This window comes from Nannospalax galili, unplaced genomic scaffold, assembly GCF_000622305.1.
Source record: "Nannospalax galili isolate Female #2095 unplaced genomic scaffold, S.galili_v1.0 scaffold28, whole genome shotgun sequence".
Lineage (NCBI taxonomy): Eukaryota > Metazoa > Chordata > Mammalia > Rodentia > Spalacidae > Nannospalax > Nannospalax galili.
Genome location: NW_008359594.1, coordinates 3,080,289 through 3,103,673, shown reverse-complemented (window position 1 = coordinate 3,103,673; position 23,385 = coordinate 3,080,289). Strand labels below are relative to the sequence as shown.

Genomic DNA, 23,385 nt, shown 5'->3' with positions numbered 1-23,385 from the left:
GTGGTAATAAAACTTAGCTTCTCTAGATGAATCTGAGTGGTTTACAACCACTTCTCTCTTGCAGTCTTTTTGTATCTTCCTGTAGTTGAATTAAAGTGTTACTTAATTAACAGTCTTCACTATTGTGAAAATATAAACAACATAATTGGAGTAATTTTATAGTAGAGTGGTCTGTAAGGACTCCAGGCACAAGTAGGTACACATGGCTGTGGGCTATAGATTCTGAGAAAATGTTGGTAAGTGCTTGTGTAGCTAAAATTCCTTCTGGAAGGCACAAACAACCTCTGGTTCCTTCCTCCCTTGGTCCATATGACAAAACAAACTGAGATTCAGTTTCACTAAATTACAGTCTGGGAAACCAATGAGTTTATTGGGCTTACTTACAGAGCTACTGGTGAGGGTTTACTTACAGAAGTGTGGGTGCTCCCCTCACCAGTAGGCTGCAGTGGAAAATCTTCATCCATGTGTGGATGGTGTGGATGGTGACTTTCCCACGGCTTCCTCAGCCTGTATACCCTTAGCTCTTCAGCCTCGTGCAACTAGTGCTGCTTGGTTGGTTTGGAGGCATGACTGACTCTTCCTGGCCCTCCTTTCTTGTGAAGTGTAATAGTCAACAAGCTTAGCTTTCATGATACTAGGCCAGCCGCTGCAACCAAGCTTGGGAAGAAGGCATCTGTTTGTGGGTATGTTGGAGGAACAGCTTGATTACCAGCATTAGTGCAATGAAAAGAATATTATGACACAATGTATACTAATAGGATAAAGATTCAAAGACAGGTGTTTTCCAGTGCGGTTCTTTTATTCTGTGAATCAACAGATGCTGGGTGGGGTGAGGTTCCAAAATCCCAGGGCCCTACCCTAGATTTACTCAGTTGTAACTGTTTAACATGAGGCCTGGAATATGTTCTCATATACATGTCCCTGACAATCAATCCTACATTCAGGGTAGTTTGAGATCCATTGTGAGTGGATACCCAGGTATAGTCAAAGAGTGAAAAACAGAAAATCCCCATGTGTATGTAATTCTAAAAATATATGGAGAAGTAAAAAATACAAGAAAGGGAGGCAACAGAGGGAATGGAGGAACAGCCATGGACCTTGGTCCCTGCCCAGTCCCTCAGGAGGCAGACCAAACCTTTCTTGTATGACCTGCACCCCTGACAGTCACCTCAGGGGTGGGGGAATGGGAGTATAGGGTGAGGGGGAGTGGGGGGTGTGGTCTGGGGAGTATTAGTGAGTCAACTAGCTGGAGGAAGGTCTGAGCTCTGCTAGGGAGGGCTGGCCTGGTGGGTGGCACATGTGCAGAAAGCATGTGCTGCTTCACACCCCTCATCCGGCTACTTGGTTCTTCGTGCTGGCTACTTCAGTGGAACCCAGCTGAGGCACTGTGAGTGGGTCCTGTGGTGATCTATGAGAGGGAGCTGAGAAGTTTGCTGCAGTTGCTCTTCTCTTCAAAACAAGATCCTCATTTGGCATCTGGGGTTCTATTTGCATCTATGTCCTTTGCTCTAAGTAATTCTCTCCTGAAGTTACCTTGGATGCCGGAAACAGCAGGTTTGGCATGGATAAACATTTTGTGACAAGCATCAAAACTAAGGCCCCAGACAACAACTAACTTATGGACAAAACCCTTCCTGAGCAATAATGATCAACAGGCCTAATGTCAGTGCCTTAGAAGACAGTGCTGAGCTCCCTCTACCTTCTTGGTTTAGGTATACTAATTACAGTTCCATTCCTGCTTTTTTAAAAATATTTTTTATATGTATGGGTGTATGCCTGCATGTGTGTAAGTGCACCTGTGTCTTGCAATGCCAGTGATGGTCAGAAGTGGGTGTCGGATTCCCTGGAACTGGAGTTACCAACAGTTGTTAGCTGGCCATATGGATGCTGGGAATTGAACTGGGGTCTTCTGTAAGAGCAAGCCAGTGCTCTTAACCACTGAGCCATCTCTCCAACCCTTCTTTCCTGCTTTTTACTGTTACCCTTTTCAATTTTGTTTTGGGGAAAGTTGCTGGCCTGATTTGTTGGGACCTCCACAGTCTGGTCGATGGCATAGGACGCTGGTAACACCATCACAGGCTAGGGACAAAGTCTTCAAAATCTGGGTTTGGGGAAACATTAAAAATTCAAACTACAGCAGATTGTTGTGCTAATGTCCACAGGATTTGCCGTAGAACCATCCTTAGTGACTTTGGGAGGAATGATTTTGAAGGTTGCCAGGCAGAAACCAAAGTGCAGTAACTGAGGTATTGCACATATCTTGTAAATAGGAGAAATGCCAAAGGGTAGGTAGGCTAGAAGGTAAAACCGATTGGAGTCTGGTAGGTGGAGATTTCAAGATGAAAGAGATTTGAGATTGTTAAAATGCTTTGGGAATTAAAAAAGGATGATTACCAAGAGAAATAAGCTCCTGTCCATCACTTAACAGATTGCAGTGTTCCCTACTCCACCCCATCATTTTGTTTACTGTAGTGCTTATGTTCTTATATAAATTACTTGAGGATGCTTATTGTTGTGTTTCCACCCTGCTCCAAGAACAGTTTTTTTCAAGGATTTTTTTTTTCGGGGGAATGGAATGAATGGGTTTTCTAAGAAAGCAAGAGGAGGACCTGAATGTAGCCTCCATACAGGATGCACCTGCCTTCGCAGCGCTGGTCTAGGAGTCAGGTGACCGCAGAGGCTCCCAGGATTTCCCACAGGCTCCAGTAGGGAGGGTGAGGCAAGTTAGACTCCCAGAATCAGAGGATGGAGGGCGGCCAGAAGTACTGCCTTGACAATAAAGAGAATAGCGTCTCTTCTATTCTGTTCAGAACTGCGATTTAAATGTTGGCACGTGCTCACTGCTGTTTTTGCAGAGGATTAAACTTGTCAGGTCTTTGGCTCTTCCAAGCCTGGCACTCAAGGTGAGGAGGCGGCTCAGCTGCGCCCGGGACTCAGCAGGTGCTTCCGGGAAACGCCCACACGCCGTCCCGAGGGGCCCTGCCGGTCCTCAGTTTGTGGGCTGTGGAGAGTCAGGCATAAGAGGCCGAGATCGTGGGCTCGAGCAGGGAAACACTCGGGAGAAGCCGGCACCCACGCACCTGAAGCCAAACCCTTGTCCGGATTCCCGCAGGGTACGCCCAGGGCGCTGACCGCCGAGCGGGCGTGAGTCAGGCTGCGCTTGCGCGTGGGCCCCGGGCCTGCAGAGGGGGCGCGGCTCTGGCGAAGGGTATCACGTGGTACAGCCAGCAGCCCCGCCCCTTTCCCGCCGGGACGCTGGGAGCCGCCCCAAAGTGCGCCGGGCTGCCGGGGTGAGTGTCCGCGAGGGGCGCGCGTCGCCTAAACCCGGGCCGGCCCGGGAGGGGCGCCGGCCTGCTGGTGTGGGGCCGAGGGGACAAGATGGCGGCGGAACACTTCCACCGCCTCACTCACCTGGGCGTGGAGCGGCCGGGCACTGGGGGAGGGGAGCTGCGGTACGCTGAGGAGGCTGGGGCGAGTCGGGAGCCCGCCCTGCGGCCCAGTGGGCGAGGGTCGTCGTGGGACTGCGCGGCGCCCGGCTAGGGTTAGGTGGGAGGCTCAGTCACCGAGGTGGCCCAGGCAGCGTTCGTCAAGGCTTCTGGAATGTCGGCACTGCAGAGGGCTCAGGAGCTTCCTTTCCTGCCTTCATCTGACAGTTGATGGCTTGAGCATCTCTCCTCTCCAGGGCTTTCTCCGGGTTCCCGACTGTAGTCCTCGCTATCAGGGAACCGGATGGAAGGAGGTTCCTATTTGACGGATGCTCATGTTGGGGGTCTCAAGAGTGACCAAGGCCTCTCACCTGGGAGCCTCCTGCCTCAGTGTCCTTTCCTAGCACTTTAGTTCCCCCCTCCACCCAAGATTTGTAAGTCGCATCAAGGAGGGAGGTTACTGTCGCGGTACAGACTCAGGGAGCATTGAGTTTGTTAGAAAGCAGCCAGAAAACTGTTCCTCCACGCAGCACCTGCTGCTGACAAGTGGCTCCCTTTGAGGCGAGTCTTCGCCTGCCCAAGAGCTACTTCCTCTAGCTGGTGGACTGTTTCTCTTCTGTCAAGTGATTCTCCATGAAAACAGCTATTCACTAGAGTAATTTTACAGAATAGATAATTCCCCGTATTTTCATGACTTACAGATTTCATCAACACCTTATGGGAGAAGAATGGAATAGGTGCTGTGGACAGTTTATGAATTAGGAAATTGGGGCTCAAAGAGATAACTTCTCCAGGTTACTTGCTGTTGATTTCTGACTTAAGACTGGTAAGCTAACCACTATCCCACTCTGGCTTGTGTTGGTGCTCTGTTCTTAGTATTTTTTCTGTTAACTGTGACTTTCTGCCAAATGCACTGGGTGCAGATTGACTTACACATATTGACTGGAATGACTTGAATAGCCACTAAAAGCTAAATATCTTTAGTTAATACAAGTCCATTTTTAAAATGTGACTTGGAAAATTATCTGTTGGGGGGGCGCATGTGATCCAGAAGCTCTAAAGGCAGAGCCAGAGTTGCACCTTGTCCTTTGGCAAAGTTTTCTGCATCTTGGTTTCCTCATTTGTAAAACAGGGGTAATGTCCGCCTCATGAATTTGCTGAGCACAGTACATGAGGTGTCTGTAAAGAACTGCTGCTGGCTCATAGAAAACCGTCAGCAAATGCTCCTTTCCTTCTTTTTCCCGTTACCCTGAGCTGCATTTGTCAAATTCTCCGTGTTAGTCTGTTTGGGCTGCTATAGTAAAATATTTTAGATTGGGAAGCTTATAAACAGGAATTGCATTCTCACAGTTCTGGGTGGGGAAGTCCAGGATCAAGATGCTATCTGATTCTGTGTTTAGTGATGGCCTGCTTTCTGATTTATAGATGGCATCTTCTCGATGTGCCCTCACATGATGGAAGGAGGGAGGGGGGGGGCTCACTTTTTTAGGGCATCAGTTCCATTTATGAGGCCCCTGCCCTCCTAATTACCTCCCAAAGTATTCACCTAATACCAGCACTTTGGGAGCTAGGATTTCAACATACAAATTTTGAGGAGACACAGATATTGCTAACATAGCACTTTGATTAAACACCTGGTTTGTTTGTGTCATAACAAGGGATGGCACATATATATATATATATATATATATATATGTGTGTAATCTTTTTTTTTTGGCCTTTTTTTTTTTTTTTTTTTTTTTTAAAAAGGGTCTCCGTGTAGCCCCAGCTGGCCTGGAACTCACTATGTAGACCAGGCTGGCCTAGAACTCACAGAGATCCGCCAGCCTCTGCCTTCCCAGTGCTGGGACTACAGGCGTTTGCCACCACACCTGACATAAATATTTTATAAATAAGAAATGTTGGGGTTGGGGATTTAGCTCAGTGGTAGAGCACTTGCCTAGCAAGCGCAAGGCCCTGGGTTCGGTCCTCAGCTCCAGAAAGAAAAAAAAAAATGTTGGTGACTGGTGTCCCAAGTTATATTGTTTTAAACGGATTTAGAATGTGTTTCCTTTGCACTTCATAGGTATTCAGAATCATTAGAAGATTGTTTTGATAGTAAGATTTTATTAATGCCTTAAGTGCTTTATAGGAATGTTTTAAAGATAAGAGGATGGAGTTCAGATGCTTTATTTTCATCTTCATACCTTACCACAACCCAACCTACTTCTAAAGGCAAAACAGAAATCCTTTGGGAACACAGGTGAATATTTTTAATCACTAGAAAGTGATGGCATCAGAGTTAGGGAGATGACTCACTAGGTAATGTGTTTGCAGTGTAAGCAAGAGGACCCAAGTTGAGATCTCCAGCACCCTTGTAAAAACTTAGCATATGGGTGCATGCCTGTAAGACCGGTGCTGGGGAGGCAGAGACAGGAAGATCCCTAGAGGCTCCCTGGCCAGCCAGCCTAGCCCAATTCTGTGAGATACCCTAACTCTCCCCTGCAAAAGGTGGAAGGGCTAGGGAGATCGCTCAGTAGGTAAAGTGCTTGCTTTGCAAGCATGAGCACCTGAACTGTGATTCCCCAAAGTCACATAAAAGCACATGTCTGTAACTACAGTGCTGGGCAGGTGGTGGTGGCAGACACAGTGCATCCCAGGGACTTGCTGGTTAGCCAGTCTAGCTGAAATGGGAGCTCTAGGTTTGGCGAAAGACCTTGTCTCAAAAAATAAGATAGAGGAAGATGCCCAGTGTCGATCTCTGGCCTCCACACTTGCACACATGACATCTACACACATGAATTAGCATTCCCTCCCCTACACATACATATACACATATACAAATAAGGTAGAGAGTGATTGAGGAAAACACCTGACATCATCCTCTGGCCTCCATACACCTTCATGTGTTGTCTCAGTTTCTTTCTATTGCTGTGATTAAAAACACTGACCAAAACCAACTTGGGGAGGAAAGGGTTTATTTTCTTACATCTCTTGGATCACAGTTTATCATGGAAGGAAGTCAGGGCAGGAACTCAGGGCAGGAATCCTGAGGCAGGAGCTGAAGCACAGACCATGGAGGAATGCTGCTTTACTGGCTTGCTTTGTTGGTCTGTGCTAAGCCTGCTTTTTTTATACATCCTCTACTCAGGTGTGTCAAGTTAACAACCAAAGCTATCCAGCACAATTGACCCCTTGTCAACTTGACACACAAACTCATCACTTTAAACTACAATCCTTTCCTTTCTTATCTTAATATCTTAATATTACCACATAAAACCATACAACTTTAAAAGTCCCAGTCTTTGAAAAATTCCAACACTTTAGCTGGGCATGTGGTGGCGCATGCCTTTAAACCCAGCACTCAGGAGACAGAAGCAGGGGGAATCTCTGTGAATTCAAGGCCAGCCTGGTCTACATAGTGAGTGCCAGGCCAGCTGGGGCTACAGGGAGACCCTGTCTGAAAAAGACAAAAAAAAAAAAAAAAATTCCAACACTTTAAAAGTTTAAAGCTTCTTTAAAAAGTCTCTTTACTATGGGCTCCTGTAAAATCTAAAACAAGTTAAGTACTGTCTTATTTCAAAAGAGAAGATTTCCGCATGCTTAAGCAACACCGAAGTCTAGTAAAGTATCTCAAGACTGGACATTTGGGATTCACTCATGATTTTCTGGGCTCCCAAGGGCTTGGGTAGTTCCATTCTTTGGCTCTGCTGTTCACAGCATACACAGCTGATCTCATAGGCTCAGGCAGCTCCACTCCACAACTGCTGCCGCCCTTGGTGGTCGTCCCATGGTCCTGGCTTCTTCAATATACTGGGGTATCTACTGAAACTGAGGCTGCACCTTCACCAATGAGCTTTCCTGGCCTGTTAAGGTACAAAGCCTCAGAGTCTCTCCATGACTCCTTCATACCATCAACACCAGAACCATGTAAGAGAACCGTTCTTACACATTACCAAGTTCTGCTTCTAGCTTGAGATGGAGGCCTGGGCCCCCTTTGGACCACAGCTTTTATGTGCTGACACTGAGGAAATAACTTCCCAGATTTTGTCACAATAATGCTGATCTCTTGTTATAACTGATTTTTCAGTTAACCAGCATCAGTTGTCCCTGAAGTAAAGGTTTCACTTCAGTGGTGCTGGTCTCTTATTCACAGCTGATTCTTCAGCCCCAGCCGACCAAAATATCATACAAACAGCCCTGATAATCTTTACTTTCCTTTGAAGCTTCACAAGCCAGGCGTCTATTATCTATACTTCTTTAAGCATAACTGTTCCAAGCTCCACAGCAACAGCTCACTAAACTGTAAACGGTCAATGGCTTTTCCAGCCCAAAGTTCCAAATGCTTCCACAATCCTCCTAAAATCAATTGGGTCAGGTCTGCCACAGCAATAATCCACTTCTGATACCAATTTCTGTTCTAGACTGCTTTCAATTGCTGAGATACAAACACTGACCAAAAATACTTCAATGGCTTTTCCAGCCCAAAGTTCCAAACACTTCCACAGTCCTCCCCAAAACAACTAGGTCAGGTCTGTCACAGCAATAGCCCACTCTATGGTACCAGTTTCTGTTTTAATTACTTTCTATTGTAGAGACAAAACACCGTGACCAAGGGAATTTATAGGAAGAAGAGTTTACTTGAGTTTATGGTTCCAGTTTCCAGAGGGATTAGAGTCCATCATGGTGGGGAGGCATGGTGAGGAGGAGGTGGTCGGAGCAAGAGCCGAAAGCAGGGGCTCATAGCTTCAGGCAGGCACAGGAAGAGTGGCTGGAAATCCAGCAGGGCTTAAGAACTCTCCCAGTTTTCTTCCTTCCCTGAGCAAGGCCACACCTTCCAAGACCTCCCAAAAGAGCATCACCAACTTGGGACAAAATACTGAATACTTAGAGCCTATGGGGCACATTTTCATTCAAACCATCACATGTATACCTACACAGGTACATATGAACATGTATACACATACAAAGAAAGTGGTATTTAGTAGGAAGTGTAAGAGTCCTCTCTTACAGTGCAGTCTAATATTTATTGTGGAATTGTAATTTCTGAAATTGTAGACATAAAAATTGTGACTGACCTGTATAATGACAGTTAAGTTAGTATAGTTTTTTGCAATTTTCTCCTGGGTGGCATAACTTTTTTCACAGGGATTTTTGGCTTATTTTTGTGTAATGTAGACAATAAAAAGATCTACAGTCCAGTGTTGGAGCTAGACTTAAAACAATTAGTAGAAGTAAATGATTTGTGGAGAATTTTTTCCTTACATGAAACACAAAGGATTTTATGAATTTTGCTGCACAGTTCCTTTTTGTTGTTTGTTCTTGTGTGTGTGTGGTGGGGGGTACGGGGGGCAGAGGTCAACCTCAGCTGTCATTCCTCAGGAGCTGTCCATCTTGTTTAGAGGCAGGGTCTTTATTAGGCCTGGGATTGCCTATTTGGTTGGGTAGGCTGGCTGTCGCCAGAGTCCCAAGGATCCTCCTCAGCACTGGGATTTCAGTTGTGGCCTACCACACATGACTTTTTACATGGGTGTTGGGGACTGAAATCAGGTCCTCATGCTTGTGTGGCAAACAGTTTACAGACTAAGCTAACTCTCCAGCCTGTTTTTGTTTTTTTGAGACAGGTCTTTCTAGCCTAGCCTGACGGTGAACTTAAAAGTAACAAGTTTATTGTGTATTTTGAAAGCTTGAGAAAGTGGAGAATAGTATAACAAGCGAGTATATGCCGATCTGTTTGAGCAATCTCTTTCACAGGTTGTTCTTTTCCCCAAAATGCCAACTGTCTAAACTGCATTTGTAAAAATTTCAGTATATAGCTGGGTGTGGTGGCACACATCTTTAATCCCAGCACTCAGGAAGCAGAGGCAGGTGGATCTCTGTGAGTTCAAGGCCAGCTGGGTTTGTATAGCCAGTTCCAGGCCAGCTGGGGCTACAGGGAGACCCTGTCTCAAAAAGACCAAAAAAGAATTTTTTTTCAGTATATGTTGGACGTGCTTTTAAGTACAGTACAGCAAGAAAGAGGTAGTGGTGCCCTTTTCAGTGGGTCATGCCATGTTTACAGAGAAAATAGCTCTGGGTTGACGTATTCATGGCAGTACATATTGACGCAATCAAAAAACTCATTAAAGAATAAGAAATTGTAGCATTTATTAGTTTTCAAAATACCAATTTTGCTGTAATATATTTAGTTTGTACTCATCAAAAATATGTGAAAAATTATTGATAGCTTTTGAATGTATTTATGACAACATCAAGTACCAAAGTCAAGCAGATAATCAGGCTTTCTTAAACTTCAGATAGGGCAAATACACGAGATAGATTCTGTGAACATTGGAGGAGCTGTGATTGCAAACTGTAGTTTTTCTGCAACTTTTGGCCATTCTATGAGCGATTTGTAGCTGTGCTAGCCCAGCTTCTGCTGATGGGCCTATGTTCTCCAAAGCAGTGCAGCCAGTAAAGCTGGCTTCCTGTGACTTTGGGCCTCACCTTTTCATAACCTGTGTCCCCAAACTCAGACAAAGAAGAGAGGAGTGGGTTTCTTGGTGCTGGGGTCACTCTTCACATCTGTTTCTAGAACTCTCACGTGTGTCCAGATAGTCTGGGACTTCAAGGCAGCATGAGGCAAATGAGACTTCAGCTCCCCACCAGCAGCCTGTTCAGAAACCCTGGCCTGAGTGAGTCCTAGTGCTCACTTTCTGCTTGCTGACTTGTTTTATTTTTGTGCTCTGTTTTCTGATTTGTCATGGTTTTGCCACAGCTTCAAGTTTCTCAAATTTGGTTTATTTTTGTCAGCCACATCTTTTTTTTTTTATAGCTGCGAATTTTATGTGTTATACTATCACATAATCACTTTTTAAGAATGTAAGTAAAAGTATAGTGAATTTGTGGAGAACAGAGCTATATAAATGATAGTGTAGGTGGTACATAGTTGTGGTAAATAACATAAAAGGAGTAACCAAAGTATTGGGTTAGGACATAGGTTTTTAGAAGAACATTTATTTTGAGGTTTGGATCCTCTGGAGCTGGAGTTACAGGCAGCTGTGAGCTACCCCATGAGTGCTGGAAATTTAGGTTGACTCTATATCTTGGATACTGTAACTAAAGCTGAAATGAACATGTAATGCAGATATCTCTTTGTTATACTAATTTAATTTCTTTTGGATACCCAGAAGTGGTGATTACTTGGTCATATAATCATTTTTAATGTTCTAAGGAACCTCCATACTGTTTTCTGTAAGGGCTGTACTAATTTACATTCCCAACAATGGTGTATGAAGGTTCCTTTTCTCCATATCCTTGCTAACATTTGTTATCTTTGGTGTTTTTTTTTTTTTTTTGGTTTTTTTGAGACAGGGTGTCCCTGTAACCCCAGCTGCCTCCCAAGTGCTGTGCCCGGCTATCTTTGGTAATTTTGATGTTAGACATTCTAATAGATGTATATTCAGCTCCATTGCCCACTTTAAAATCTAGTTATTTATTTTGCTATTGGCTTTGTGATGTCTCTAGCAAATTCTTTTTTGCTAGGATAGCTTTGGACTTTTGTAGTTCTGTACAAATCTTGAGTGCTTTTTCTAACTGTAAATAATGTCAGTGGCATTGATGGGAATTGTACTGACTATGTAAGTTGCTATAGTTTATGAATATTTTAATAATATTAATTCTTCCCATTCATGAACATGGGATGACTTTCAATTTGTTTTGTGCCCTGTTCAATTTCTTCATCATATTTATAAATTTTATTGTTGAGATCATTTACTTCCTTAGACATATTCATTCCTAAATATTTGATTTTGTGAATTTTTTATTTCATGTCTTTCTTAGAAATTTTATTATTGATGTGTTAGACTACTATTAATATTTGTTTTGTGTATCTACTCAATTCTAACGTTTTTTAAACTATTTTTTGGTGACGTCTTTAGGTTTTCTGCTACATAAATCATTTCAGCTAATCATAAATCATGTCAGATAATTCGGCTTCAATTTCTATTTGGACATACGTTATTTCTGTCTCTTCATTGGTGGTAAAAACTCACAGCATCCAATCACATGAGAGTGGTCAGACTAGACATCTTCATCTTAACACCTCATCACTATTGTGGTTTCAGCTTTTTCTTATTGGAATGATGTTGGCTGTGGGTTTGTCACACGTCTTTACTGAGCTGAAGGATATTTATTCCACTGATACTTAATTGAATGAGAGTTTTTTTTTCTTTAAACTATGAAAGGATGTTGAATTTTGTTGTTTTTCTGTATTTATTAAGATGAAAGTATGTTTTTGTCCTTCATTCTGTTGATGTGATGTATTTTCTTTATTGATTGCACAGTTTGAACCATCTTGTATCTTGGGAAAAATCCCACTTAATTTTCTTGATGTGTTGTTGGATTCAGTAGCCTTTAAGAATTCTTGCTTCACCAGGCATATTGATCTGTACTCTCCCTCCCACCCTCCTCTCTCCATCCCTATTGTTTTGATTTTGGCATGAGGGTAATGCTGGTATCATAGGATATGACATTATGCCACATTAGGGTTTGATGTCACCTCAGGGTGATGCCTGAGAAATATTACAGCCTGCTTCTTGGCATCCATTAAAACCAAGATAGGGCCTGATCTGTTCTGAGAACTTGTTCCTTTAGATTTCTCCAGGGACTGTGCTCTTAGCAAAGACCTTGCGCTCTCTCTCTATTGAAACATTTCATCCATCATGAAATGGAGAAGAAATAGTGGATCTTTATCAGAGAAGGTCTTTTCCTTTCTGTCCCCAGTGACCAGAACAGCATGCAGGACCACAAGTAGACAAAGTAAATTTAATGCCTCTGTTGTTTGCAACATAAATGGGATAATTCATTGCTTCCATATGTAGCTGCTTTCAGTGCTTGATATTTTCACACACCACACACACACACACACACACACACACACACACACACACACTATTCTGGGTCAAAGGCAAGGAGGGAGCATGAAAGATTAAAGATATATGTTTAAGTTACAAGAGGAGCCTAAGACCTAATAAACTTGATTATTTTATAAACAAGATGAGATAATGTCAAAACATAAGATTAAGATTAACTTTGGGGGATAGAGAGATGGCTCAGTGGTTAAGAGCACTGGCTGCTCTTGCAGAGGACCCAGGTTAGATTCCCAGCACGTACATTGGCAGCTATTTGCCTTTTGCAACTCGAGTTCCAGGGGAATCCAGCATCTTTTTCTGACCTCTGTGGGCATTGCATGACACAAGTGCACTTACAAACATGCAGGCAATACACTTATACACATGAAAAAAATAATTTTTTTTAAAAAGATTAACTTTGGTTATAAGATTAAGGGTTCCATTTGTCCAGGACAGCCATTCCCATAGTTTCTTATTTGTTTTCTAAAAGAAGCATGTTCATATTTGATGGAAGGTATTCCTGGAAAACCCTACACTCTCTCATGTTTTTGGAATAGTTTGAGAATTAGCAGTAGTCATCTTTAAAAATTTGGTAAAATTCAGCAGTAAAGCCATCAGGTTTTTAATTACTGATTCAGTCTCCTTATTCATTATTGATCTATCTAGTCAAGGTTTTCTGTGTTCATATGGTTTCATTTTGGTAGGTTATATAGATGTGTCCAGAAATTCTCTAGGTTTTCTAAGTTGCTTTTAATAGTACCTAATGATCCTTTGTGTTTATTGTGGTATCAGTTGTAATGTCATTTCTATTTTATTTATTTAGTTTTTTTTCTCTTGTTTGCTTGATTAGCTAAAAGTTGGCCATTTTTTAAAAAAATCTTTTCAAAAACCCTCCTTTTGCTGGCACAGCCCTGTAATTCCAGCACTTAGGAGGTGAAGGCAGGAGGATCAAGAGTTCAAGGTCATTTTTCGCTACATAGATTCCATATCCTGAGACTTAAACATTTATTTTTTTATTTTTATGAGCATTTTACATGCCTGTATATAAGTATACCCATGGATGCAATGCCCACAGAGGTCAGAAGAGGGTGTTAGATCCTCTGGAACTGGATTTATGGACAGTCATTAACTGCCATGTGGGTGTTGGGAACTGAACCTGGGCCCCCTAGAGGAGCAGCCAATGCTCTTAATTGCTGAGCCATCTCTCTAGCCCCCTGAGACTCCCACATCTCTTGCATATTCCATTCCTGCGTTTTTAAAAATTTTCTATAATCTTTGCTTGAGTGGTCCAATTCTTCAACTTTATCCTCCAGTGTTGATATTCTGTTTTCCATTTCATTCATTCTAGTGGCATGGCTTTCCCCTGTTGTTTCAAGTGGCTTTCTGGATTTTGTACTTCCTTCTTCATTTTGGCTTAGGTTTTCTTCAATATTTCTGTCTTTTTTGTGAATTCACTTTTCAAGTCCTGAATAGTTTTTGTTATTTCATTAGCTGCATGTTTGTATGTTCTTGAGCTTCAGTCACAGGTTTATCCCTTATCTTCTTTGAGTTCCTTGAGTTGTTTGTCTGTGTATTCTTTAAGTTCTTTGATCATGTTTATGATTGTTCTTTTAAATTCTATGTCCTAGGGTTCCTCTGGGTGATTTTTATTGTAGTACACTTCCAGGACTAATGGGTTTTATTGGGGATGTATTCTCTTGGTTTTTCATATTATTTGTGTTTTTGGATTGTCATTTGGGCATATGGATGTCTTTAGCTGGTTGTGTGTTTGATAGGAAATTCTATTCTGCCTTTGTTTAGTTGAAGTTTAGTTCTGCTTATATTGTTGATGTAGCTTGGTTGCTCTTTTCAGGTATGAATAGTTAGTTGGCAGGTCTATGGTAGGCAGATCATGAGGGGAACAAGGGAAGGTGAGGGTGGGTACAGCCTGGGGAGGGTCTAGCAAACTAGGCAGCGTAGGTATGGTCCCTGAAGCTGGAGAATACAGCTACTTCAGGGGATCATGACGCATTGGGCAGGGTCTGGGTTGGGAGGGTAGTTCAGAGATCTGAAGCAGGAATAACAGCAGCCAGCCTTGGCCCAAGCCTAGAAGGAGGCGGAAGATTGGAAGAGCCAGGGTTGGTGCATGAACATAAGGAAACAGAGGCTTTCAGGCCACTGGGAACTTGCTCATATGAACTTGCAGCAATGATGACAGCATGCACAAGACCCATGCAAACTCAAGCAGACAAAAACCCAGCATAGACCTGGGGAAATGGGCATCAAGCCCCAACCTTAGCTGAGGAACTATTGGCAATTGATTATTGCAGGCTGAAGGAGAGTAAATCTAGATCTTGTCTTAAAAAAATTAAGGGTCTGTGTAGGTCTGCTATGATACATAAAGGATGAGACAAAAATAATACACACATAATCTTAAAATTTCTAAGGCCGTAGTTTAGTCAACTAGTTTAAGGAACAAAATATATGTCTAGTCAAGGTTTATCTGAGAATGTTTGGTTTTTGCCCAAACTTTATCTACATAGCACATGGTAATTAAAAGTACCAGCCTGGTGGAACTAATCTTCTTGGACGTTTAACAGCCATACTTGGAGGCCTAATAATCTCAAAGGCGTAATGCTAATCTGGTCAGAGGGACTTAAAGGACAGTTTTTGCTCCTTGTCCTCCAATGTTGACTAAGTTCCAGGGGACTGTGGAGCATCTCTCAAAATTTAAATAGTGAGTCACCTGTCCTCCTGTTCAGGGAGGCCATGGAGACCCCACCAGATGGACCAGTGCCCAGTCTACAAAGAGGGGGATCAACTCAGAGTAAACATCTCCATGCTTCCAAGTGAAGCCAGCCACAGTCAAGCAGGACCTTTGACTTATCTTCACATAGATGGAACTGGTAAAAGAAAGGAGCCAGGGGCTTCTCCCAAGCCCATGTGATCCCTAAGGAACACATCCTCCAACCACCTGAAGAGTAAAAATAAACTGTTTTATTTGGGCCAACTATATGGTCTTAAACACCCAAAAGGAAAGTATAACCAAAGATTAAAGCAATCAGTATATTTCTTTAAGAGTTCAAGGATTATACTTAAGACATTAGGCTTAAGTCCATATAAAATGTTATTTAGACAGATATTTCTCATTGATGATTTTGTTTCTAAGCAGAAAGTGCTGCTCAGATGTAAGACTTCAAATTTTGGTTTGCAATATGTAGTGCCTACCTGTAGCTAAGGGAGATAACCCACTAATATTCTAAAATGATGGCCAAATTTTTCTCCCCGCCTATCTAGAAGCCTTTGAGAGGGAACTGACACTGATTCTAACCACTCCCATAGCTATCAAAGTGCCTGAAAACAAATCCTGAGTCCATCACTCTCAAGTCCAGTCTTGGAAGACAAAAAAATGAGGAGGAACCCAATAGAGGAATGCTTTTGGAAGCTCTTGTCAAGAAATCCCAATAAACTCTGATGTGAACATTTGAAATTCTGACTTTTTTCTGGTTCCCTGTCTAGAACTTGTAATGCTAACTACTCTTGCCTTTACTTCTCCTTCACATCCCCTATTCACTGGTCAAGGAACTTCTTTTCTCCCTACAGATAAGAGGTATACAATTTGGGAGTCTTTTAGATAGACCTCCAAGGGTGCCCCAATTGCCTCACCCTGCATCCCTAATCAGCGTGGAAGAAGCCAAAGTGAACTGCGTCCCAGTGCCCTATCGGCAATTTGGGTAACCTCTTCAGAGGATGGTGTGATAAGAATAGGAAGTAGGAATTGGCTAGGCAGTTAGGGTAAAAAGACTCCAAAGAAAAGTAGCCAGTTTCTTGGCTAAAAGTCACAATGTCCTTGGGCCTCTTAGCAACATACTTTGTTCCAAAGGCCAAAAATGTCTGAAGTATTTGTTAGCTCTTAACTAATCCTTAAAAGATTTTAGGGTTGCCTCTCCAGAGTGGGGAATGTTAGAGTAGCAAAAAACCCCATTTAGAGAAAGAGAAAGAAGGGAGGGAGGGAGGGAAGAAGGAAGGAAGGAAGGAAGGAAGGGAGGAAGGAAGGAAGGAAGGAAAGAAGGACATGAAGTTGTCAGAAAAAGATGATGGGGAGATATAGAAGGTATTGGAGGGGAAGGAGTGGGCATGGATTTGATCAAAACACCTTATGCATGTATGAAATTCTAAATAAAGTTTTTTAAAAAAATAACAACAAAAGTCTGAGGAATATTGGCATTGTTATATTTTGGATATGAATTCTCCCTGAAAGGAGGTGTGCAGTGGTCACAGGTGGGACTTTTGGGGCAGTGATTGGATCAGTAGGGCTCTCATCTAACCAATGTATTAATTCAATGATGGATTCATAATTTGATAGCATTAATGGAGGATGGTAGGAACTAGGGTATAGGAAGAAGTAAGGTCACTGTAAGTGTCCCTTTGAAGGGTATTTCTTTTCTCTAGTTCCTTCCTCAAACCTTTACTGCCTTCTGCTTACCCCAAGATGAGGCACTTTGTGGTGTTCTCTGTCCTGATGCTTCAGCCTCACTTAATGTCCACAACTGACTGACCATGGTTCAAAACCTTGGAGACTATGAGCCAAAATAAATCCTTCCTTTTAAATTGTTTCTCTTAGATATTTGTTACAGCAATGAGAAAGGGGACATAGGTCCCTCCCTCCCTCCCTCCCTCCCTCCCTTCATCTATCTGTCTATCTATCTATCATCCATCCATCTTCTATATCTATCTCTCTCTCTACCATCCATCTATCCATCTATCTATCTATCTTCCTTCTATCTTGTTACAGGGTTTTGTGCATGCTTAGGCAAGTGCTCCACCACTGAGCTACACTCAATATTTTAAATTACTGACTGAACCTTTTTGCTTGTTAGAAATATAGAGTTTCTTTTTCTTCGTGACTCAGGTTGGTGGTCTTTTTGATACTTTGCATTTCTGTGATATCAGTTGCAGTGTCTCCTTTGTTAATTTTGCTTGAGTCTCCCTTTTGTTCTTAGTCTAGCAAGATATTTTTCAGTTTTGTTTGAAAGTACCATCTTAAGATTTACTGTTCTTTCCTGTTTTCTAGACTTTGTGTCATTGATTTCTAATCTGGTTTTTATTATTTCCTTTCTTTTGAAAACTTTGAGTTTAGTTTGGTCTTTTTCTAGTCCTTGAGTTATAAAGTTAGGTTATTTGTGGTTCCTTTTTTCTTAAAAATATATTTCTAATTATGTGTATATGTGTGTGCCTTTGTGTTGGTCTGTGCATGGGAGTATAGTGCCCTATGAGGCCAGAAGAGGGAGTCAGATCTCCCGGAGCTAAAGTTATAGGTAGTTGTGAGCCATTCAGTGTAGGTGTTGGGAAGTCTAGAGAACTCTGGTCTTCTGGAAAAGGAGGGCACACTCTTAACTGCTGAGCCATCTCTTGAGTCCCACTTTCTTTCTTTTTTTAAATTATTTTTATTTTATGTGTATGAGTGTATTGCCTGCATATATGTAAGAGCACTCGTGTCGTGCAATGCCCCATGGAGGTCAGAAGAGTGTGTCAGATCCCCTGGAACTGGAGGTTAAGGATGTTTTTTTTTAGCTGCCATGTGGGTGCTGGGAACCAAACCTAGGTCCTCTGCAAGAGCAGCCAGTGTTCTCTGTCTCTCCAGCCCCTTTGTTTTTTTTTTTGGGGGGGGGTTGTTTTTAATGTAGGCATTTATTATTATAAGATTTTCTTTTAGAGCTGCTTCTGCCACATCTCATGTGCTTTGGTAAATTTCCTCTTTAGTTTGTCTCAAGATTTCTTCTTTAACCCACAGATTATTGAGGAATATGTTACTCAGTTTCTATGTATTTGTGAGTTTTCCCATCTTCTTCCCATTACTGATTTGTATAATAGTTTCATACCATTGTGGTCAGGGAAAAATCAGTACCATTTAAATCTTGAAGTTTTTAATCTTTGTTTTGTGGCCTAGCATAGAACCTATTCTAGAAAATGTGCTATTTGTTCTGAAGAATAATGTGCATTCTGCTGTTGTTGAGTGGAATGTTCTACATTTGTTTGTTAAGCTCATTTGGTCTATAGTATTGCTCATGTTTACTTTTTCCTTGATGGTTGTATGCCTAAGTAATCTGTCCTTTAAAGTGAAGTATTGGGCAGGGGAGATGGCTTAGCAGGTAAAGGTACTTGCTGCCGAGCCTGATGATCTGATTTTGATCCTTGAGACCTACATGATCAAAGAGGAGAATTGCTGTGGCATGCACCCCTCCCCCCAATAAATAAATAAATAAATAAATAAATAAATGAAAATTTAAAAAATATGGGCTAGAGTGATGGCTCAGTGGTTATGAGCACTGGTTGCTCTTGCGGAGGACCCAGGTTTAGTTTCTAGCACTTACATGGCAGTTAACAACTGTTGGTAATTCATTTCCATTAGATACAATGCCTCTTCTGGCCTCCGTGGACATTGCATGCTCAGATGCACCTATATATACATAGAGGCAAAACACTCGTACACATAAAATAAAAGTAAATAAATAAAAAATAAGTAAATAAATAAAAATTAGAAATAGACTGGTGTATTGAAATCTTCTACCATTATATTACTGTGTATTTTTGTCATCAGTTCCATTAATATTTGCCCTGTCTTTTTAGTTGCTCTCATTTTTGAGATATATTTATAATTGTTATATCTTATTGATGAATTTTTGACTTAGAATCTGTTCTGTCTGATCAGAATATACCCACTTCTGTTTTCTTTGCTGTATCATTTGCATGGAGTATCATTTTAAATCGTTTAACTTCAGCCTATTTTCTCCCTGAAAACTGAACTTAGTCTTTCTGTCTCTGTCTCTTTGTCTCTCTGTCTTTTTCTCTCTGTCTCTCTGTCTCTCTCTCTTTTTGAGACAGGGTCTCCCTGTAGCCCCAGCTGGCCTGGAACTTACTAAGTAGACTAGGTTGACCTTGAATTCACAGAGATGTGCCTATTTCTGCCTCCCGTAAACTTAGTCTCTTATGGGCAGCATATAGTTGGACCATGATTTTTTTGTTTCTATTGATTTAGTGTCTGGGAATGTAATCCATTTACAGTAAATGATAGATAGAAAAGAATTTACTGTATTATTTTCTGTTTTGTAGTTCCCCTAGCTCTTCTTTGATATTTTCTTTAGGGATTTCATTTTTCAAACAGTGATAAGCTTTGATTTTTTTTGTTCTTATTTATTGTGAATCTTCTATAGGTTTTCCTTTGTGATTACCATAGGCTTCTACAAAACATCCTGTAGTTACAGTATGATTTAAGTGTCTCAAAAAGACCAAAAAAATTAGAGGGTAGCCTAGTAAAATAGCAAGACTTGTTTCAGGAAAACAAAAACTGCTGGGCATGGTGGCACATGCCTTTAATCCCACATTCAGACGGCAGAGGCAGGTGAATCTCTATGAGATAGAGGCCAGCCTGGTCTATATAGGGAGTTCCAGACCAGCTGTAGCTACAGGGAGACCTGTCTCAAAAAACAAACAACAGCAGCAAAAACAAAAAGCAAAAACCCCACACAACAAAACTCTCAAACAAAAAAAAACAATAAGCAAAAAACAACAAAAAAGAAAATGACATTGTAACTTCTGTTTAGTCTACATTTTATATAATGATGTCACAAACTACACTTTTCATAGATTGTGTATTTCTTATCAAATTGTTAGAGTTACAGTTTATTTTGTTTTTTAAATTTTTTTTTTATAACAAGTCAAATGCCTGATAGATATGGGCACAGGCCAATCCAATGGAAGTAATTCTTAAATTGGGGCTCTCTTCTCAATTTTTAAAATTATTTTTATTTTATATATATGAGTGCATTACCTGCATGTATGTAAGTGCACCCATATTGTGCAATGCCTGAGGTCAAATGAAGCTTTCAGATCCTCTGGAACTGGCATTACAGATGGTTGTTAGCTGCCATGTAGGTTCTGGGAATTGAACCCAGGTCCTCTGCAAGAGCAACCAGTGCTTTTAACCACTGAGCCACCTCTCTAGCCCCAGCAATTATTAATAATAATGCTTTTACTAGCATTGGGTAAGATTTTTTTGCATGAAAATATTTTTGCTTTTGAGGTGCTGCTTAAAAAATAAATTCTTACAGTGCTTGTAATTGAGGCTAGGGTCTTGGGTATATTAGGCACTACTCTGCTGCTGGGCCACACCCCAGCCTGGAAGTGTTGAATTTCAAAGGAACACATTTACTTGACTGAGCATAAATGACTTTAGAATATGTATATGAGTGTATTGCCTGCTTGTATGTGAGTGCACCCATGTCATGCAATGCCACGGAAGTCAGAAGAGGGGTTCAGATTCCTCTGGAACTGGAGTTAAGGATGGTTTGTAGCCACCATGTGGGTGCTGTGAATTGAACCCGGGTCCTCTGCCAGAGCAGTCAGTGCTAACCTCTGAGCCATCTCTCCAGCCCCTCATTTGTTCTTTTATTTTCTTTATTCATTTACTCTTAAACTGTTAAGCCATTTTTCCTTAGTAATTTCTGTGTCCCTTTATTACTACTATTTTTTTTTAATTCAGTTTCTCTGCTTTGTGTTTATTTGAATAAAAGTTTGATCATATGAAATAGGTTTCCTGAAAGGTAATGTTCTCTGTGGTCTTTTATGTAAAAGATAATTAAAATAGTCTTATAAAATTTCAGTTTATGAATGTTCTTTTTTTTTTCCTTCTTTGCAACAGAGTCTGTCTTGTAGCCCCAGCTGGCCTAGAACTCCCTATGTAGATCAGGCCGATCTGCCTGCTTCTGCCTCCTGAGTGCTGGGATTAAAGTTATGTACCACCATACCAGGCTGTTATAGCTATCTTTTCTTTTTTGAGACCAGGTTTCCCTTTAGCCCTAGGTAGCCTGGAACTTACTATGTAGACCAGGCTGGCCTCGATCTCACAGAGATCTTCCTGCCTCTTCCTCGCAAGTACTGGGATTAAATGTGTGTACCACCACACCTGACTTCTGGAAAGTTCTTTAGGAGAGGTTACAAACGGAATTGGGGCTCATTACTGAGTTGTGTGAGTGAAAACGTTATATAAAAATGAAATTGCATAGGGAAGGAAGTGTACTGAATTTCACACAGTAGGAATAATGATGACATTTTTCTTTCAGATACAAATATGTGTATGAATTGGATCAAGATATAAAATGTGTGTGTGTGTGTGTGTGTGTGTGTGTGTGTGTTTACATGTAAGGAGTTACACTAAAAAACTTGTTGCCTCTAGATTAGGATATCTTATGCTACACCTATAATTAACACTATCTTTTTGGAGGATGAGATTTGTATCTTTTAATGAATACATATTTCCTGATAATGTTATGACTAAAGATATATATATATTATTGTAGGAATTATACCCCATGGGATTATGTGGTAAATGATCTTCTTGCCACAGAAGAGAATTAAAGAGTGATGGTAAGTGATCAAGCTATTTTATTATTTATTTTTTCATTTATTCATTCATTCATTTGTCTTTGCATATGTGCCACAGCATGCAAATCCAGAGCTGATTTTCTCTCCTCCCATCATGAGTCCTAGGGATTGAACTCAGGTCATCAGGCTTGGTGTCAAGTGCTTTTAGCTCACCAGCCATGTGATCAAGTTATTTCTAAAACTCATGTTATGTTTTGTTTGTTTTGCTTTTCCTTTTCCTACTTTCCTGCCATCTGTTTTTCACTTACTAACTTTTTAATCTTAATTGTTGTTTCAGATACTATTGCTGTTCCCTAGGTTTTCCCCTAGCACTTGTGGGACCCAGAGTAGGAAAATAGATGAAAACTCACTTGTCTTATGTCTCAATATAAAAAATTACGAATAATTCCAGGCTAACTGCCTGACCTGCTTTTTTACTCTGACCCCAGGCAGGTTTTAATGGAATAGTTTCCTTGCACTAGGCAGGCAGAGTTGGACCAAGATAGTTCCTGAATCTGAGATGCAAACTGATATGGGGTAACTCCCAAGAACTGAAGCACACAGGTTCTCATTGCTCACACTTTTCTAACTCAAGATTTTCAGGCCTTGTATCTTTTTAAGTTACTCAAACTGAGAAGTAGAAAGAGGGAATGTCATTCTGTAGGGGAGTGAGGTCTGCCTTGCCTGAGTCCCTCCTTTGGGAGGTTTAGGGTAGGAGCAGGTCTCAGAAATATGTGAACTCTCATGAGTTTTCTGAGTACTTGCTTTCTTAGAGTGTTTTGTGTAAGATTTAACTATAACTTTTTCTCCGTACTGGTGTTTATTGCTTTTATTCGAAACATTTAATGTTTGAACAAGCCTGTGTAAAATCTCTGTGGAGCACTAGGTGGCACACTATGACTTTGAATGAAAATACATGTATTTTGTTGAGGTCTCCTGTAAGAAAGGGACCTAGGTAAGAATGCTATTTGAAATAGGTAGCTAGTAGGTGATGAAGTATTTCAGACTCATTCGCTGATATTTATATTAAAATTATTAAAACTGTTGTTACTGACATTTTTAGAAGAATTAAATTATTAAAAATGATTAGACTTTTTAAGAGTTTTTACTGAAAAGGAGCCAATTCAGCATATTCTAGAAAATTGTGCTTTAAGATGAAAATTGTTTTCGAGACAGGCATAAGATTAATAGTAATATTTTTGCATATTATATTTGAATTAAGAATAAAGATCGTCTTAAACTGGTGGCTTTTTCTTTGAATATATCTCTCTATATTAAGTACAAAAGAACTAAGTTGGTAAAAATGAAAATGTTTCTAAGAGAAAAGAATATTCAATTTGAAGTTTTCTGGTTTAGTGTTATTGCAGTGTTGGATATGTATGGTCCTCCATTTTAATTCTTGGACACTTATTACTTAAGAAGACTCTTGGGTTAGAATATGATATAGGAATAGTGAATTTCATGACCTGACGCATATCTGTATTCTAAGATTTTCTATTTCTGCATAAGGGAATTATCTGCGAGAGCTGGGAGTAGGACATCTGTTTAAACTTCTCCATTTGACTTGGAGTCAGTAGGGATGCTTTTGTTTAAAACTCTGCTTAGAGGGGCTGGAGAGATGGCTTAGTGGTTAAAAGCAGTGGTTGCTCTTGCAGAGAACTGTAGTTCAGTTCCCAGCACCCACATGG

At 41.1% G+C, this 23,385-nt stretch overlaps 1 protein-coding gene across 5 annotated transcripts in view; it reads left to right on the top strand.

Annotated features, from left to right (window-relative positions):
* Positions 1–3,215: 3,215 nt before the first annotated feature.
* Positions 3,216–23,385, top strand: part of Scaper (S-phase cyclin A associated protein in the ER) — a 477,644-nt gene continuing 457,474 nt past the window's right edge. For 2 of the 5 annotated variants that reach the window (XM_029558805.1, XM_008823432.2), the window contains exons 1-3: positions 3,216–3,290; positions 4,127–4,251; positions 21,634–21,700. In XM_029558805.1, coding sequence (XP_029414665.1) covers positions 21,698–21,700 — 3 coding nt within the window. In that variant the 5' untranslated portion in view covers positions 3,216–3,290; positions 4,127–4,251; positions 21,634–21,697. The other 3 variants (XM_008823431.3, XM_029558804.1, XM_017795678.2) reach the window with 3 other exon arrangements.